General features: G+C 42.1%; 2 protein-coding genes across 12 annotated transcripts in view; one reads left to right on the top strand and one right to left on the bottom strand.

The window, feature by feature from the left end:
* Window positions 1-7,163, bottom strand: part of CEP63 (centrosomal protein 63) — a 54,850-nt gene extending 47,687 nt beyond the window's left edge. For 6 of the 8 annotated variants that reach the window (XM_059390950.1, XM_059390955.1, XM_059390951.1 and 3 more), the window contains exon 1: window positions 6,637-6,924. In XM_059390950.1, coding sequence (XP_059246933.1) covers window positions 6,637-6,797 — 161 coding nt within the window. In that variant the 5' untranslated portion in view covers window positions 6,798-6,924. The other 2 variants (XM_059390954.1, XM_059390952.1) reach the window with 2 other exon arrangements.
* On the top strand, window positions 7,017-14,416 carry ANAPC13 (anaphase promoting complex subunit 13). Of its 4 annotated transcripts, none has more exons than XM_059390962.1 (3): window positions 7,017-7,094; window positions 9,686-9,811; window positions 14,235-14,416. In XM_059390962.1, exons 2-3 carry the CDS (start codon window positions 9,713-9,715, stop codon window positions 14,358-14,360), a joined length of 225 nt encoding a protein of 74 aa, XP_059246945.1. In that variant the 5' UTR covers window positions 7,017-7,094; window positions 9,686-9,712; the 3' UTR covers window positions 14,361-14,416. The 4 variants fall into 4 exon arrangements, with proteins under 4 accessions (XP_059246945.1, XP_059246943.1, XP_059246942.1 ...); XM_059390960.1 differs by having other exon boundaries at window positions 7,085-7,174; XM_059390959.1 differs by lacking the exon at window positions 7,017-7,094 and adding an exon at window positions 7,364-7,463.
* Window positions 14,417-17,726: the final 3,310 nt, after the last annotated feature.

Raw genomic sequence — 17,726 nt, 5'->3', positions numbered from 1 at the left:
AATAATTTTCTAGATGATATTATTTATAATTAGCAATGTTTACGACAGAAGGTAATAGTCACTGAGTGCACAACTGTTCTGCCTCCTACACACTGTTTAATTCATTCTTCACAACACTCATAAAAGACAGACACAATTACTTTGAGGAAACAGGCTTAGAGGGTTAAATAGGTTGACTACAGTAAACTATACATTAGAGTCATAGGATCAAACTTAAGCAGTAACTTCTAAGTCCCAACCAATATGCAATCTTCATAAATTTTACAGGATTCCAGATCTTAAAATACCTTAATCTTTCCTTTTGGCTTAATAGTGTCTTCTTGGCAATAAATGAAACCAAACGAAAAAGTCTGGGTACAGGAAAAAATGCAAACTCACCACCATGGACACCAGATGGCAGTAACACAATAGTGAAAATAACCCACACCTTTGGAAATTGCCATTTCAGAAGTAAAACTAATGGTCCAAGACTAAAACAGAGATCTCTGTTTTTAAAAATTGGGGATGGAGGACCAGCAACATTCTCTCTAGAAAATGATCTAATGTGTAATGTGTTTCTTTACCAATTCCTTCACCATCTATTTGAACAGCTGCCAAACACCATCAGTTCTCATTGTTTAGGATCAGGTAAATAGCAAGGGCTCAGATTTTCTGTGGACTCTTCTCATCTGAGTTTCTCACCGCTTCCTTCCTAACCACACCGAGCCTCACTCACCTCTATATACTATGTCACTCTGCTTTCTTCTTTTGCCTGTGCCATGTAATAGCGATGTAAAGTTAGATACTCTTTGTTCATAAAAATAAATGCAAATTACTCACCATTTGTAATCTACTACTCCTTGCCACTAACGTAAAATGCTAACGTGGTTACATAAAAACTGTATAGCTCTACAACTGTCACTTCTGCAGTTAAACCAAGACCTCAACAAATATAACTTATTAATTATAACTCTTTTAAGTTATTTATTGTAACTCTCCTTTGGAATGAAGGCTATTTTAAATCAGTGAAATCTAGAATAGAAGAATTAAAGGGAACACAGGGTAGGAAGCAGGAAAAACACACTTTAAATCTTAGGGGAAAAAGAATCCAGATAGGATATCTAATAAAAGGCAAAGCTTTGAAATTCATTAGCATACTGGAATTTAAGAGCTAGAAAGGATCTGAAGGACTCCTCTTTAAACTCTTCATTTACAGATCAAGAAAAATATTCTAAGTATAAACCCATGATCAAATTACTCACAAAATGGGACACAGGAAGAAAATAAAATCTCTGGATAGAATTGTGAATTAGTGTGTACTAACAGAAGGGATATGCTACTTAACAAGTCTCATTTAAAGGAGGCTAACAATGCTCTGTCCCTTTCCTGTCTTGGCATTACCATGATTACAAAGATCTATGGCTCTGTCAGAATTACTATGGTTGATAAACTGGCTGCTCCAATAAATAATAATTTACCATTGCCCAGAAAGGTTCCTACTTAAACTTAAGGTGGAAAAAAAAAAATCACAGATACAGTAACAAAGAAATTTTCCAAAATAAAAGTGGAATTTTTAAAACACTGATCAAACTATGGCTCAAAATCCAGAAAGAATAAGGAGGAAGCTAAGAAATCAGAGTAGGTAAAAATACACTTTTACGTAGGAAAATTGCATAAGTGAAGTCTAAAGACCACAATATTTGAAAGTTTCATCAGAGAGTATTATTTATCCAAATATATAAAAAGCATCTAAAAATTGAGGAGAAGGGATGCCTGGGTCGCACAGTCAGTTAAGCATCCAGCTCTGGTTTCGGCTTAAGTCATGATCTCATGGGTATTAAGGTCAAGGCCCTGTCTGGCTCTGTGCTCAATGTGGAATTTGCTTGAGTTTTTCTCTCCCTTTCCCTCTGCTCCTCCCCCAAGCTCGCTCACTCTCTCTCTCTAAAATAAATAAATCTTGAAAAATAATAATAAAATAAAAATAAAAATTGAGGGGGGAAAAGGGAATCTATAAAAAATGCACACAAGTTATGAACAAGTAGTTCACAAAAAAAGAAATGCAAATGACCTTAAACATATAAGATCAGCATTACTTACAATAGTCAAGATATGGAAGCAGCCCAAGTGTCCAAAAATTGACGAATGGATAAAGAAGAGGTGAGACAAATATACAGATAAATATACATAGACATAATGGATTGATATACATATCTCCATGGATATATACATATGACAGAATATAACTCAGCCATAAAAAATTAAATCTTTCTATTTGCAATGACATGGATGAAGATAGAGAGTATAATGAGTATAATGCTAAGTAAAATAAGTCAGAAAAAGATAAATACCATATGATTTTACACATATATTTAAAAAACAAAACAAATGAGCAAAGGGAAGAAAGAGACAGAGAGAGAGCCACAAACCAAGAAACATACTCTTAACTATAGAGAATAAACTGATAGTTCCCAGAGGGGAGGTAGGTGGAGAGATGGGTGAAATAGGTTTGGGGATTAGGGAGTGTACTTGTCCTGATGAGCACTTGGTGAGGTATGGAATTGTTGAATCACTATTTTGTACACCTGAAATTAATAAAACACTGTATGTTAATTAATGGAAATTAAAATAAACACTTAAAATTAATTAACTAAAACACATGAAAAGATGCTCTATCTTGTTCACAAGAAGAGAAATACAAATTTAAAATACAACAAGTTACCTTTTCTTCTGTATTTAGATTAGCCAAAACTCAAAATATGGACAATACACTCTTATGACAAATTATATTTATGGGAAAAAGGGCCCTCACATACATTATAGACAGGAATGGAAAATGATACAATTTCTATTGAGATTTTGGCAATACTTCGCACCTAAAAAATATGCCTTTACCCTTTGATCCAACAACGCCACTTCTAGGAAGCTTTCCCAAAGCCACAATGGCAAAAATACAAAATCACATATGTACAAGGCCACACAGTACAGCACTATATGCAATAGTTGCACACAACACAAATGCCTATCAACAGGGACTAACTGAATATTCATCTACCAGTGGAATATTATGAAGCTGTAAAAACAGATAACATACTTCTTAGGAGGATCTACAAGGCATATATTACTAGGGGGGAAAAGCAAGCAGATAATGCATTTGTTTTTATGGAGGGATAAACCCAAGCTACTAAATATGATACCTATAAGAAAGGGAACTAGGGAGTGCCTAAGTGGCTCAGTCAGTTAAGTATCTGCCTTCTGCTCAGGTCATGATCCCAGGGTCCTGGGATCAAGTCCTACACTGGGCTCCTTGATCAGTTGGGAGTTGACTTCTCCCTCTGCTCCGCTCTTCTGCTTGTCCTTTCTCTTCTCTCAAAATAAATATTTTCTTTTAAAAAAGTAAAAGAAAGAAAGAAAGGAAGGAAGAAAGAAAAAGAAAGAGAACTAGGGTAGAGAAAAGAGGAATGAACACTAAACTTTTCCGGATATCTGTGTTTTATAGTACTAGTTTTATATTAATGTTTTAATATAATAAATCAAATCCAAATGGGGGGAAAAAAGCAGTTTGGAAAAATTGGGAAACAAAATTAAACAAATCAACTATCAATTAGATATCAAGGTGGAAAAATAACCATATAATAAAATGTTTCACATACCTTTAAAATGCAAAAATTCTATTGTACTTGTAATCCCAAGTGGAATATAACTAAAGATAAAAAATAACTGCAAAGAAATCCTAAAAACTATTCAGGAATCATATTGTTAATAATAAAATTGGTATAATCTGAAATCAATATATGTAATATAGGATAGGAAAAAAAGTAATTATATTAATGATATTAGGTTCCAAGATTTTCAGCAAACTAAAAGACCCAAATATAAAAACAAATATAAAAAATTAAATTATAATTATATAAATATAATTTAATATAAAAATTAAATTAAAATATGAAAATTAAATTAAAATATATATTTATATACTATAAATTAAATTAAAATATATGAATTCTGTATATTTAAAAATATATGTATTTCCTAACTCTGGCCACTGTAAATCCTAGAACCACTGACCAACCTGGCACCATGAGCACCTCTAGCACCCAGACTAGGGTCTCTAAATACCATCTCCCACCCAAAGGAACCAGGGCTTTTTGGTAGCCATTAATGTATAAATGATGAAAGAACATGTTTTACCAGAAAACATGGAAATGAATTATCAAAGACTACTGATCATATGAAGATGGACAGGAGCCAACATAAAGAGGTGCCACTGACCAAAGGCAGAGCAATTTGAGTATTAAAAAAAAAAAAAAAAAAGACTGCAACAAATTGAAACAGTTTAAATACAGTCAAGTCCATGAAGATTTAAAAAAAAAAAAAAAAAGGCAAAACCCCTCATGGTTACCTTTGGAGATTGGTAGGCCACCACCTCATTACTGTAGTCTGAAAACAGGGAAAGAATTAAGCATTCTTCTTGCTTTTCCTGTACAAGCTATATTTCATATAGCTGATGGCAGTCAAATAGCTGGTGGGGTAGAGTTCTTCTTCATAGAAGATTTTTAGGTAATACTGAAGGAATGATAGGATTAGAAAATCACCATTCTGCAATCCCTAATGCAATAATGGATATAGGCTATCTAAATCCATAAAAAGATTTCACCATTAGGTGAAAAGCTCATGGGGAATTTCAGGATGGATGGATTGGGCTAACAATACCTGAACGCATTACACTCCTCAATCTTAACACAAGAGAGCTCAGACACCTCATGCCTCTCTGACAATTAATGCAACAGATTATCTACTGCATCACCTAGGAATCATCTTTACCCCCACAAAAAAATAAATAAATTTGAGGTTAAGTCTGATCTTCCAGAGCAGAGCTATTCAACAGAACTTTCTGCAATTATTGAAATATTTTATGTCTGCACCATTTAGAGGGTAGCCATGAGGCACCTTTGACTATTGGGCACTTGAAATATGGCTAACAAAACTAGGAAACTGAATTTTTAATTTTATTTAATTTTAGTTAATTTAAATAGCCAGAGCTGGCTGGTGGTTACCATAGTGGACAGTGCAATTCTAGATCTAACTACTGGTTTAAAGGGAAAGATGTACTTGTTAAAAGGATGCCATGCGGTTGCATTAAGCTAAATCTAGAATACTGCGGGGGCGGGGGGGGGGGGACACAAGCGAACTGCCCTATTAAAAAAGATTTAAACAATGTATCAACCAAATACAACATGTGGACCTCTATGGGATTTTTGATCTAAAGGAGCTAACTGTAAAAGGTCAGTTCAAAGGGACAGATGGGGAAATCTGAACCCAGACTGAATACTAACATGGAATTCTTACAAATTTTCACAGGTGTGATGACAGTAATCCACTTTTATAAAATCAAAAAAGCAAATTTAGCTTTCAGAAGAAAAAAAAGAAACAACCTAAAAATAAATTAAATCCCTGCAACCTCTGTTCATGTTAGCTTCAGATGAATTTCAAATCAAGCTGACTTTTTTTTCAAGTAGGTAACTCTAGAGGCACCTGGGTGGCTTAAACTGTTAAGGAGGCAACTCTGATATATCAGAGTGGATTACAGATGCTGTCCCAGCGGGCTACCACTAGTACATAAATGAGAAAGGGAAGGACAAAGCAAAGGTCTTCTACCTTCTAATGGGAGGAAAATGGCACAGTACAACTAACATGCAATTATTAGAAATAGTTTTTAAAGACCTGAATCTACATACATTTTTAAGGGCAGTGTGAATGTCTAATAGATGTTTATGAATCTCTAACCCATTTTAATTTCATTTTTACTATACTGATCACGGATAGTGACATAGTCAAAGGGCAAGAAGCTGCACAAATCTAAAGGCGGCACTGCATTTCAAGTAAGAAAATACATGTATTTTGTTATACCATTAAGCTACAGCATTAAGTATATGTAAATATGTGAAAGTAATATGTAGTATGATCCTTATTATGACTTCCTCTTCACATCTACAAAATGGAACGCAAGCACGAGGGGAACTCTGTAACAGCAGTGTACCTACCCTGCAATACTGTTTTATTAAACGAATGAAATTGAAGGAATTGCATGTAAGGCTCAATGAAAACTATCTCGTGCACATAAGGGTACCCTAGATGTAAATGAAGACCAGTCATTGACAGCAGACTCATTTTTACTCTGATGTTGTAAGGAATGTAAGAAAAACACTGAGCCTAGATTTACTGCCCTCAAATATCTTCGCGATTACAGTGCCCCTAAGGAACTGTCCCTTTTAAACTCTCAGCCTGTCATTGATCTCCCACCCCTGATTTTTATGGACCAATCCGCAAACTCAGGGCTTCTCAACTTCTTCAATCCTTCAAGACTTCTGCCACTTTTCCGTGCCTCTTGTACTAACATCAACTCACTTTTTAAGACTTGCTAAAATTCCCCCCTCAATGAACCGGCATCACGTGCGGTCAATGGCCTAAGTCACAACAATGCTGGGAAGCTAACCAGATAAGGCAGCCTAGGCGGGAGGACTGTGCCGGGGGTCCCTCCTCTGCAAAGGAAGAGCGGCCCGCAGCTGGCTCCGCCGCGGTAGACGTGGACTCGGCGGCAGCTGCTTGCACCCCCCGCCGCCCTCCCGCCGGCCCGGCCTCTGGGGAGGGGCTGACCACCTGGCTGGCCGGGACGGCGCGCCGGGCAAGGCCATATCCGCCTTCGCGGGTCCGCAGGGCGTACGCGGGAAGGCCGACGGGCCCGGCGCCGCAGCGGACCCGGGCCGGCGAGGGCGGGCCTGGTGGCCAGCGGGCTGCTGCGGAGGCCGGCCCCGGGCCATACGGCCGCGCAGCCCGCGGCGCCACCGCAGCCAGAGCTGCCTCCGGACCAGGACACGCCCGCCCCTCGTCAGTCCACCGGGCGCCCATGCGGTTACTGGGACCGCGCGAGCGCGCCCCCGAGGCTTCCCGCCGTTACCTCCGGCAGGGGGCGCGCACGCGCGTCACCGCCGACCCGACGTCCAGCCTCCGGCGTCGCCACGTTCGTTCCGCCCACCGCCCCCTCACTTTGAATTTGAAGTGTCCTCCCAGGCCTCCCCTCCGTGCAAGCATATGGGCTCACCCACATCCGGGGATCGGTGAGAGAGGCGCGTGGGTCACGTGAGGCTGAGGGGGGGGGGGCTGTGTGGAAGCGGGTGCAGCGCTGGGTCCGGCGCGGGTAAGATTTTCCCGCGCCCAGAGTCTTGGTTTTGGAGGGACGGGGACCCGTAGGTTCCTTAGCGTCGCCCTTTCCAACCTTCCGTCAGTTGAGGTCGATGTCTCACTTCATCTTCACAATTGCTTTCCTTTCCGCACGCCATGGAAGGTGGAAGGGCTCTGGCGGGGCAGTTCTGGACCTCCCCCGCTTCCACATTTGGTAGATCCAACCGGAAGCCGGGACGGGGGCGGGCCCACACTTGTGCACGGATGGTGGTGGCCTGCGAGGGTCAATTCTAGCTACGTAGAAGGTCGTCTCGTTTAATTCATGTGACTATACGTTTGTAGAATTGCAGAGCACAGGAGTGGGGTCACACGTGCCGCGGGTTTGGGAAAACCTTGTAATGGACAGTGTGACAAGCTCCCAGTTGGGACCATTCGCTGCGCCCAGGGAGCTAAGGGACTCCGGGAAGGACGGGTACCATGCTCCCCCTGGGTCTAGGAGCAGACCTCCTGCAGGAGACGACCTGGGAGCCAAATTTTTTAGACTGGAGTTTAGCTGGAAACAAAGGAATTGTAACGAGCGTTCTAGGCATCGGAACTGTTACATGTGTAAGGCAAGTTTGCTCAGGAAGGTGGTAGTGTTTCATTCTGTCGAGTGTGGCAGGTGCTTTGGACAGTGGCGGTGTCCTGGACTTTGGCTGTCTTGATGCTTTCCACGCTGCCAGCCCCTGAAGAGTGAAGGCACCATGGGCCCTGACTCTGGAAATGAGATGTTGACCAGATGAGCTGACACCAGTGTTGAGTTTGAAAGGAAAATAAGCGTTACGGAGGAGGAAAGGGGCTTTTAAGTGCAAAGGCTGGAAAATATGGCGGGGTTAGTGGTGTTTGGAAAAGGGACGGTAAGAAAAGATTGAGGCCGGATTTGGGAAAGATGTGCTGCAAAAGCACATCTTTGGGAAAGAGTCTGCAATATTTACACGTAATAATTGTAGACACTGATACCTGAGAAATCTGCTACAAAGACTGCCAGACTTATTAGGTGGATCATAAAGACAAGAAGGAGACATTCAAGGGCCAAATGCTCAGTGAGGCTTGAAAAAACTTGACAGAAAGGTGGAATCTGTGTATGACTTGGAGAATTAGCTAGTTCTGATCAACTGGAAAAATGAAGGTATCGCAGGGGACCGGGCAACAGGGACACAGGACTGGCAGCAGGAAAAAGGGCTCTTGTGGGACAGGAATTCCAAAAATATAACTGGAACTGTGTGTACATTTTCTAAAGACAATATCCTTATACTTGTTTTGCGTTATCCATGGGGTAGTGCTGGATTAATTCTTGAGTGAAACATCAAGGCTTCAACTGTTTCACTGGTAGCCAAAATTGCTGGGCACCTTCCGCTTCAGTTTTGCCTGACTCTTTACCATGGGGTTAAAAACTCTTATCCAACCCCAACCTGTAATAATTATTACCCAGGCATTAGGGCTATTATGCAATCATGCTACTGGGGCCAAGCATAGGTCTGTATGAAGGAGTTGGGAGTCCATCCCTAAAGAATGTTCCTTTTATGAATGTTCCTAGCCTCAGAAACTAGGAGTGACTGGGAGTGCCTTTGGTGCCACTGGCTTCCAGGCCATCAGGATGACTGCTTTGTGGCAGGGAACACAGTAAATTGAACCTATGATGGAGCAGCAGAGCCCACACTAGGAAACAGGGAATCCAGAGGTAGGCTGCAGATGTTTAGGAGAAAAAATAGTCAGTCATGGCCAAGGAGCTAAGTAACATCTTGATCACTTGGTCCAGGCATTGAAGGGAGTACAGCATTAAAAGAGGAAAGAACCCCAAAGGGAAGCAGAAATGAGCAGCAGGGGGTCCTGCTGCTGTTGTTCACCTGCAGGTGCTCCTTTCAGAACTTGGATTGGGCACTATTTTAAGAAAGACAGTTTCCTTTAAAAGTTCAGCTGAGGATTTCTGTCAGCTCTGTAGTTGGTCACTTCACATAGCTCAGTTCAGTATCTCAATACGTTCATTTAGCTCCTGTGCCTAGGAATGCTAATATTAAAGCTGAGGCAGGTGGAGACTTTCTTGTAAAACATAGTGCAGAAAAAGCCTAACGGGGACAGAGAGGAGACTTGGTTATTAATTAGGGATTCATTGAAGGCATTCTGAACAGGGAAAGGTGAATATGCAAATTAGGAGAGAAAACCTATGTTCTAGATATGCTGTGGTCTTGTACACAAGGCTTCTGTCACACTGTGACATTGGTCTGTCAACTAGGCTATGTCTGCTGTCTGTCCTGTATGTGCTATAAAGCATCCATGGGTTGGGGGAAGGGAATGGGCAGTAGGGAGAGACTGGGCTCTTAGAACTAGATTGTCACCTGACTCAGATGAGAAGATGAGTCTTTCCCATTTCCCAGGGTGATGTTATATCAAAAGATACATGCAGGCTAAAAAGCCCGGGGAAGCCTAATGCTCGATTACATCACCTCCTCAGTCTTCATGCTTAAGAAATAATCTCTTTGACTTACAGATCTGACAAGATCAAAGCTGCAGAAGAATGGACAGTGAGGTACAGAGAGATGGAAGGATCTTGGATTTGATTGACGATGCTTGGCGAGAAGACAAGCTGCCATATGAGGATGTTGCAATACCACTGGTAGGCTATAGTTTGTGCCAAGGATGGTGGGTTAAAGATATGATCTGGTGAACCCTACTAGAAGTAGGATGTCAATGGACAAACTAGTAGGGCAAAGAAATCCACAAAGATGTGGATTCCTTTAACTCTAGGAGACACTGGATAGTTTGACTTTTTATTTGAAGAGAACTGTAGTTCAGAGAGTTGATTTGAGGAGCTCAGTTAGGGGTCATGCCAGGAGTGGACTCAAGACTTCTGAGCCATGTTCTGTCTGCCACACCAAAGTTAGTAAAACAGAAGATGAGAGTTCAGTGTACAAAAGAAAGAGAGGAACAAGAAGCAACGGCATTTATACTATATTTCTTATTTGTCTACCTGTGATTGATCATTTGCTATTTTTAGAGACATTCTCGAAACACACACCTATCCTAGTTTCCCTGGAATATCTTTGGAAGACAGCTGGGTTTTCTCTTGGATTTAGACCAAACAGGTCTTGGGACACACTCTTCTTTCCCAATCTCTAGAGAACGCTTCTGCAGGGAGTTTCTTTACACTCCCATAATAAATCATCTAAAAATTGTGCATTAATTTTTATTTTCAATCCTATTTATGTCGTAGAGGCCTAACAAAAAACACAGAGAACAGACTCCAGGGATTGTTTATCTTCAGATCATGCCAAGCGCCCTGAGAAGAGCTATTAATAAAATGCACCTTCCAAGTAGACTGCTGCTGCCTACTGAGAAGTAAAATTCCACTCACCCACATTTTCATTTAAGACTAAGAGATGATACTATGCTCAGTGAATAATACACATATCAGATAATAGGTCACAGCTTAGTTCAAGTTCAGAAAAACAGTGAAAAGGGAGTGCACAATGAGAATTCTAGCTGCCACTTACTCAATACCAGTTTGATGCCACATACTAAGGTTGAAATTTGACATACGTTATTTCTAACTTTAAATACTCTTACAGGGGCACCTGGGTGGCAGGTGGGTTAAAGCCTCTGCTTTCGGCTCCAGTCATGATCCCAGGGTCCTAGGATCAAGCCCCACCTAGGGCTCTCTGCTCAGCGGGGAGCCTGCTTCCTCCTTTCTCTCTCTCTCTGCCTGCCTCTCTGCCTACTTGTGATCTCTATCTGTCAAATAAATAAATAAAATCTTAAAATCAAAATAAATAAATAAATAAATAGTTACTCTTACAAAGGTAGTGGTGTTATCTCCATTTTACAGCAAGGGAGTAGAATCAGAGAGGGAACTTGTGCAAAGCTGGGTAGCTGGTAAATTAGACTTCACACTTAGGTCTGGGTGAAGGCTCCAGATCCTGTCTTGCAAACTTTTGTTTTTTCACTTGGCAGGCACAATTCCTGCCCTTGGGATCTAGAGAGACAACACACAGAAATAAGTAATTGCAGTAATAAATGTTATAAGCCAGGTTGTGAATAGTGATGTAGGATAGGAAGTGAGTGATGCTTGTTGAGCATCAGGAAAGGCTTCGGAGAGAATGTAATATTTAAGCTGGCCATAAGGGAGGGCCAGAAATGTAGTGGGGGTAGACAAGGGCACTCTCAACAGAGGGGACAGATGTGCACAGGCTCAGAGTTTTGAAAGGCTTTGGGAGATGGTGAGACATTCATTGTGGACAGAGACTATATTTATCATCTAAGGTAGGCAGAAAAGATGGGCTTGGACCAGATTTTGAGACGCGTATATGACGCCATGCTTAGACTTCATTCTGAGGATAACCAGGAATGAGTGGTTTTCAAAATAGAAATCTGCCACACTCAAATTTGAGTTTTAGAATGTTAGTTCAGAAGGGAATTGTTAGGGAATGTGTGCCATGGAGAAAGGGGCGAGTGATAGGGCAGAGGGACCAGTGAGGAAGCGATCGCAGTAGTATGAGGAGGAGAACCTGACCAAAGGCACGTAGGTGGAGGGGAACTGCTGAATTTTGCAGGCATATGGCAGGATTTGGGGACCACTTCTGTGGAAGGGGTTGAGAGAGAAGGACGTTTCCAGGGTGTAGCCTGGCCTTCTTGTTATTCTGTGTCTTTTCCTGTCTCATGACTCTCAGGGAATGTGGACTGGTTAGCTTTTGTTGCTGCCTAACAGATCTCCCCCGGAGTGACTTCAAACAATAGCTGTTTATCTCGTGATTTGTGTCTCAGCTGAGAGGGTCTTCCAGTCTCCAGCTCTGCTGATCCCGGCTAGACTTGCTGGTGTTCTGCAGTCAGTCAGCAGGCCGGCTGGAGGCTGGGGAATGAGGAGACTTTTCACACATCTGGTAGGTAGCAGGTCAGCTGGGATGATGAGGTCAAAGCCTCATTATCCAGCGGACTAGCCTAGACTGCACCTGGCCATCTCAGGGTTCCAAGAATAGCAAGAGAAGGACTGTGAGGCTTCATGGAGCTTAGCCAAGAATGGGCCCAAGGACACTGGCTGCTCTCTGCTAGCCAAGGCAAGTCACTCAGTCAGTCCCAATCTGAAGTTGGGGAAATAAGACTCTGCCTTTTCATGGGAGTAGCTGCCAAGAATTGAGGCCAGTTTGCAATAAGCCATAATTAATAGTTGTGTTTATGATAGTTTATGATACTTTGTGTTGGTTTCAAAGCACGTTCATGTTTTTTCATCTTGGCATTCAGTGTAAGAGACAGTAGTGTCCAAATGAAAAATACTGTTTTAGAAGTTATACCACAGAGGAGCGCCTGGGTGGTTCAGTTGGTTGAGTATCTAACCCTTGGTTTTAGCTTAGGTCATTATCTTTTGGTCCTGGGATCGAGTCCAGAATTGGGCTCTGGGCTTAGTGCACTCAGAGTCTGCTTGGGTGCACACACACACACATATGCTCTCTCTCTCTCTCTCTCTAACCTTAACCCTAGCCTTAACTCTCTCTCAAAATAAATAAAATCTTAAATATATATATATATATATATATATATATATATATATATACCACAGATGAGATGAAATTAAGTTACTTGTCTGTCAGTTAAATAATTCACTAACCAAGGACTTGTTTGTGCTTTGTGAGCTATAAATAATTATTAGAACCAAACTTACTCTTTAGGTTTGAATGTATGATTGCTCTACAGTAAATAATAGTTCTTTGTAATTCATACAACTATGTTAGAGTCTCAATATTGTGTTTATAAAACAACATGTGTGCTCAGAACAACATGTGTTCAGATACATTTGTACATATTGTAAGTCAATTTATATATATTGAGCGTATTTTTGAAAGAAAAACATTCATATGCTGCAAATTGGAATCAGTGGGAAATTGAAAGTCTCAATATTGAATAACAGTTTTTGCCCCCCAAAAAAGTATAAATTGAAATAATTGAAAAGAAATATATTGGTGTCAGTAAACTCCAGTACAAAGCAGACTCCTGGTAATAAGAAATTTAAATTTAAAATATTAGGAAACTACCAAAAGTTCTTAACCACACACATAAAAACATAGTTAACTATATGAGGTGACGGGTGTGTTAACTAGCCCTATTGTGATAATCACTTCATAGTATGTATGTATCAGATCATCATTTGGTACACCTTAAACTCACACAGTGTTCTATGTAAATTAAAGCTCAAGCTGAAAAAATATGTCACATTCCCTAGTAAGTGTGGTCCATGGCTTAAGATTCTAAGACAGATGCTAGCAGGGGAGGAACCGGTCATTTGCCAAGGTTTGTGTTGCTGTGCTCCAGCACTAGGGTGACACCTCACCTAGTATGTTACATTTTCAGCCCTCACCACTCACCTCCGTAAGAACATTGGCAGGATGGGCACGGGATAGTTTGTTAAAATACATTTCTTATACTTAAGGAATATTCCAGCAAATGTGGTATTCAATGAAAGCAGCCTCCCAAAAAAGGACTGAGTATTGCGTTCTTGTCGGTGAGCCCAGCCACTAGTAATAAGAGCAGCCGTTCCTTGAGCATCAGATGGCTGCCCGCAGGGGTGAGCACTCCATCTCAGTTACCCCATTTAGTTTCACAGATGTCCTCTGAGGTGATGGCTACTCTTTCCTCTGATTACCCAAGAGGAGATAAAAAGTCCATCTTTTCATCCTAGTTCTTTCTTTAGGATAGATTTCTGTCAGTTATGCTGCCTGTTTCTAAGAACTCAGAGGTTTGATTTCTAAGTGCTCTTGAGGTTTTTTTGTTTTTGTTTTTTTTTTTTAGATTATTTATTTATTTATTTGACAGAGAGAGATCACAAGTAGATAGAGAGGCAGGCAGAGAGAGAGAGAGAGAGGGAAGCAGGCTCCCTGCTGAGCAGAGAGCCCGATGTGGGACTTGATCCCAGGACCCTGAGATCATGACCTGAGCTGAAGGCAGCGGCTTAACCTACTGAGCCACCCAGGCACCCAAAGTGCTCTTGAGTTTTAAGGGGTTTCTTAATGCAGAGTGTACCAGCATTCTGAATGTCTGTTGTACCTTTGCAGAATGAGCTTCCTGAACCTGAACAGGACAACGGTGGCACCACGGAATCTGTTAAGGAACAAGAAATGAAGTGGACCGACTTGGCCTTACAGTATCTCCATGAGAATGTTCCCCCTGTAGGAAACTAACACCTGGCTCCTTTCTCATGGACAGATTTTTGAAAAATACATAGATACAAAATGTTTTCTTTCTGTCTCCTCATTCAGATCTTGACATGATAAATCTACACTAAAAAATATACACCCAACTAGTTTTTGTGACGACAAAATGCAGTGTGAAAACACCAGAATGAAAAACCGGTTGAGATTTCTCAGGAATGCAGAATATTTGGCCCTTTGAACCAAAAGTTCTTCATTCACTAGCTTGTGTTTGAACATGACTGGTTCAACATTTGCCTTTCACTCTGATTTAGCTTTACTGTCAGAGTTGTGTCCCGTGACATGGGTGACTGAAGAGATGAGAGGGCCGGGCAAAGACAGAGGAGCCAGGTGTGAGGGGACTGTTAACTTCCCACATGCCTCCCTCTGAACAGCGGTGTAGAGCCCCTGACTGCAGGATGGTTATCTGGGATTGTTGCGATTCCTCAGATCCCCTGTGGCATTTTCAAAATTTGGATAAATTCATAGATTAAAGGTTATCTGACAGGTACTTCTGCTCTGTACAAGTTAATTAGGTGCCATTGGAAAGGACCTTTGGCTACCTGGACCACTAGTTTTATTCAGTAACAAGATTTTGTGTTTTCACAGCCCTTTCAGATATGACGGAAACACCATGAAGCCCATGTTCAGTTATACATGTATATAAAAACTTGTATTTTGAGGGGCACCTGGGTGGCTCAGTTGGTTCAGCATCCGACTCTTGATTTCAGCTCAGGTTATGATCTCAGTGTCCTGGGATTGAGCCCCAGGTTGGGCTCCATGCTCAGCAGGGAACCTGCTTGAGATTTCTCTTGCCCTCTGCCCTTCCCCCCACTCGCTCGCTCTTCCTCTCTCTCTCAAAAATAAATCTTTAAAAAAAAAAAAAAAAAACTCCTATTTTGAAAACATGGACATTTATCTCCTGAAATCATTTGCCTCTGTTAAGTGACATCTCAACGTTTTCTTGCCTAGGTTGTGAACTGTGGGAAGAGGCCCTGTCTTCTATTTCTGTATCCCTCATTCAAAAACTAGAAAGACTGAATCACTGAAGTGTGTCTTCTGCATTTTGTTTTGTTTTGGTTTTTAGGATTTTATTTGAGAGAGCATGTGCACATGAAGGGGATTGGGCAGAGGAAGAGGGAGAAGTGGGCTCCCTGCTAAGCAGGAAGTCTAACACAGGTCTCCATCCCAGGACCCTGGCATCGTGACAGGAGTAGAAGGCAGATGCCCAGCTGACTGAACCCAGGCACCCCTCTTCTTTTTTAGGGGTCTTTTTATTTGCCTAGCTTTTAGGAAGAAGTATTATCACAAATGGGCTGATTTTAGGTTTTCAATCGGAAATGGAGTTGTAGCAACTCCTGTAATCCAGACACATGCAGGCTGATCTCCCTGTGCATCATGTCTTGGCTACAAGTCAGTCATCTCAGAATAAAGACCCCAAGTCACCAGTCCCTCAATAACAAAAGACAGACAACCCAGTAGAAAAGAGGGGTCTAATGTTCAGGAAAAATATATATTACGAGAAAAGTTTTTCAAAAACTGAAAGTACCTAGAATGCCATGGTTCCTACACATTCTAATTAAATAAGGGTTTTACTATAACTAGTCTATAACTATGTAACAGCTAAGACGCTGACATCAAGGAATCTAGGGCATGTTCATATGAATCCAGCCTTTCCTAGGGATATAGGTAGACCAGTAAAATGTGAAAGCTGTCTTGATTTTCACTGAATCACAGTATGATGCTTGTAAAGATAGAGAACTGTTGATGTATCTGCTTGGCTTACACCCTCATCAAAGAATGGTCCCCCCACGCCAAGTTTGACCTGTGATGTGGTGCCCAAACCACAGCTCACTGTGTCAGGAATGAGGTGACCAAACCTGGGCCACACTGTCCACTGCGGCTTGGGAATGAATCTAGGGCTGGCTTGACGATGATGGCCCCAAGAGATGCTAGGCGGCTTTTCAAGCAAATGTCGCACAGCACCCAAGAGGGAAGTCTGCAGAGCGAGGTTTGAGAGGCTGTGTTCGTGCAGTGTCCAGTTCAATGCATCGCCTTTCATAAAAGCCATCTCCCTTGGTGTTGGGAGTACAGCAGTGAACAGAAGTACATCTGCCTTTGTTTAGTGGGGGAAACAAACATCAAGCCAATAATTGTTCACATCTATGATTTTAAGTTGTGACGTGTGGGGAAGGGAAATAATAGGCTGTCATTTAGGTTGGGTACCTGAAAGCAAAGCCTGAGGCAGTCTCGTGTGTAAGGAATTTATTGAGGTGCTCTCAGGAGGAGCCTGTGAAGGAAACAGACTAGAGCAGAGGAGAAGGCTGAGCAAAGAGTGCCAAGCTGATGTCAAGAGCCAGTTCCATGGGTGCTAGGAATGTGAGGTCACCCCATTTCCCCAGCTGCAGGCAAGTGGCTAGGCCTTTATATCCAGTGTGCAATGCCCAGCCATTGGTTCTGCCCCTCCTGCTGTTCCTGGGAAGACATACTGCAGGCATTCCCAGGGTTCAAGGCTACCTGGAGAACAGTGTGACCATACTCTTGGTAGCCAACACAGAGCCAGGAGTCAGAGGATGGGTGTGTGGTCAGACACACTGAGCCCCAGCAGTGCGGCCCTATAGCACAGGGTATAGAGAGTTGGTCTGGGAGACCTGACTTAGACTGGATGATCATAGTGAGATGTTATAACAAGACTTCTAGCACGTAACTTCAAATAGTAATTTTGTTTATGAAATTTTTCCTCCTCCAAGTAAGTGGTTAATAGGGAACAGATGAATTAAAAAACAACCCTAGCCCTTGCTTGGGAAGCAGGGGAGAAAAGGAGAGAGGAGCTTCAAAGGTAGTGGAAAACTGTGCCTCAGTTGCTGGTGGTACCCAGTGAGATGAGCTTCAGAGACTCGTGTTTTGGGGGTGTTTTCCAGCCTAGGCAAGGACTCCCAAGCATTGGAGCTCCCTCCTTCCAGAGCCCCTCAGAGCTGGCCTTGAGGATAGCAGCCGTGACTCAGATGAGCTGAAGAATAGAAGTCCTCACCCACTTTTGAGGTCACTCATGAACAACCCAAACAACTGTGACACCCTAAAAGGAAGAAACACCCCAGTGGCCACCACAGATTTAATTGCTGCAGCACAACAGAATGAGGCCAAAAAAATTCAATTTGCTTTGAAGAAAATAAGAAAGTGTGCTATTTCTCATACCCACCTTGATGTCTGAGCCAAAACCTGGAGGATGGGAAGGAGTAGCCAGGGGAGGAATCTGTGGGCTGAGGATCGATGGCAGGGAGAGCAAATTGCATAAAGCCCAAGGGTGAGACTGGAATTACAAGCAAGGCAGGCAGGTAAGCTGGGGGATCTAGGGGA

The sequence above is a fragment of the Mustela nigripes genome, chromosome 2, assembly GCF_022355385.1.
Source record: "Mustela nigripes isolate SB6536 chromosome 2, MUSNIG.SB6536, whole genome shotgun sequence".
Lineage (NCBI taxonomy): Eukaryota > Metazoa > Chordata > Mammalia > Carnivora > Mustelidae > Mustela > Mustela nigripes.
This window is presented reverse-complemented; position numbering and strand designations above follow the sequence as displayed.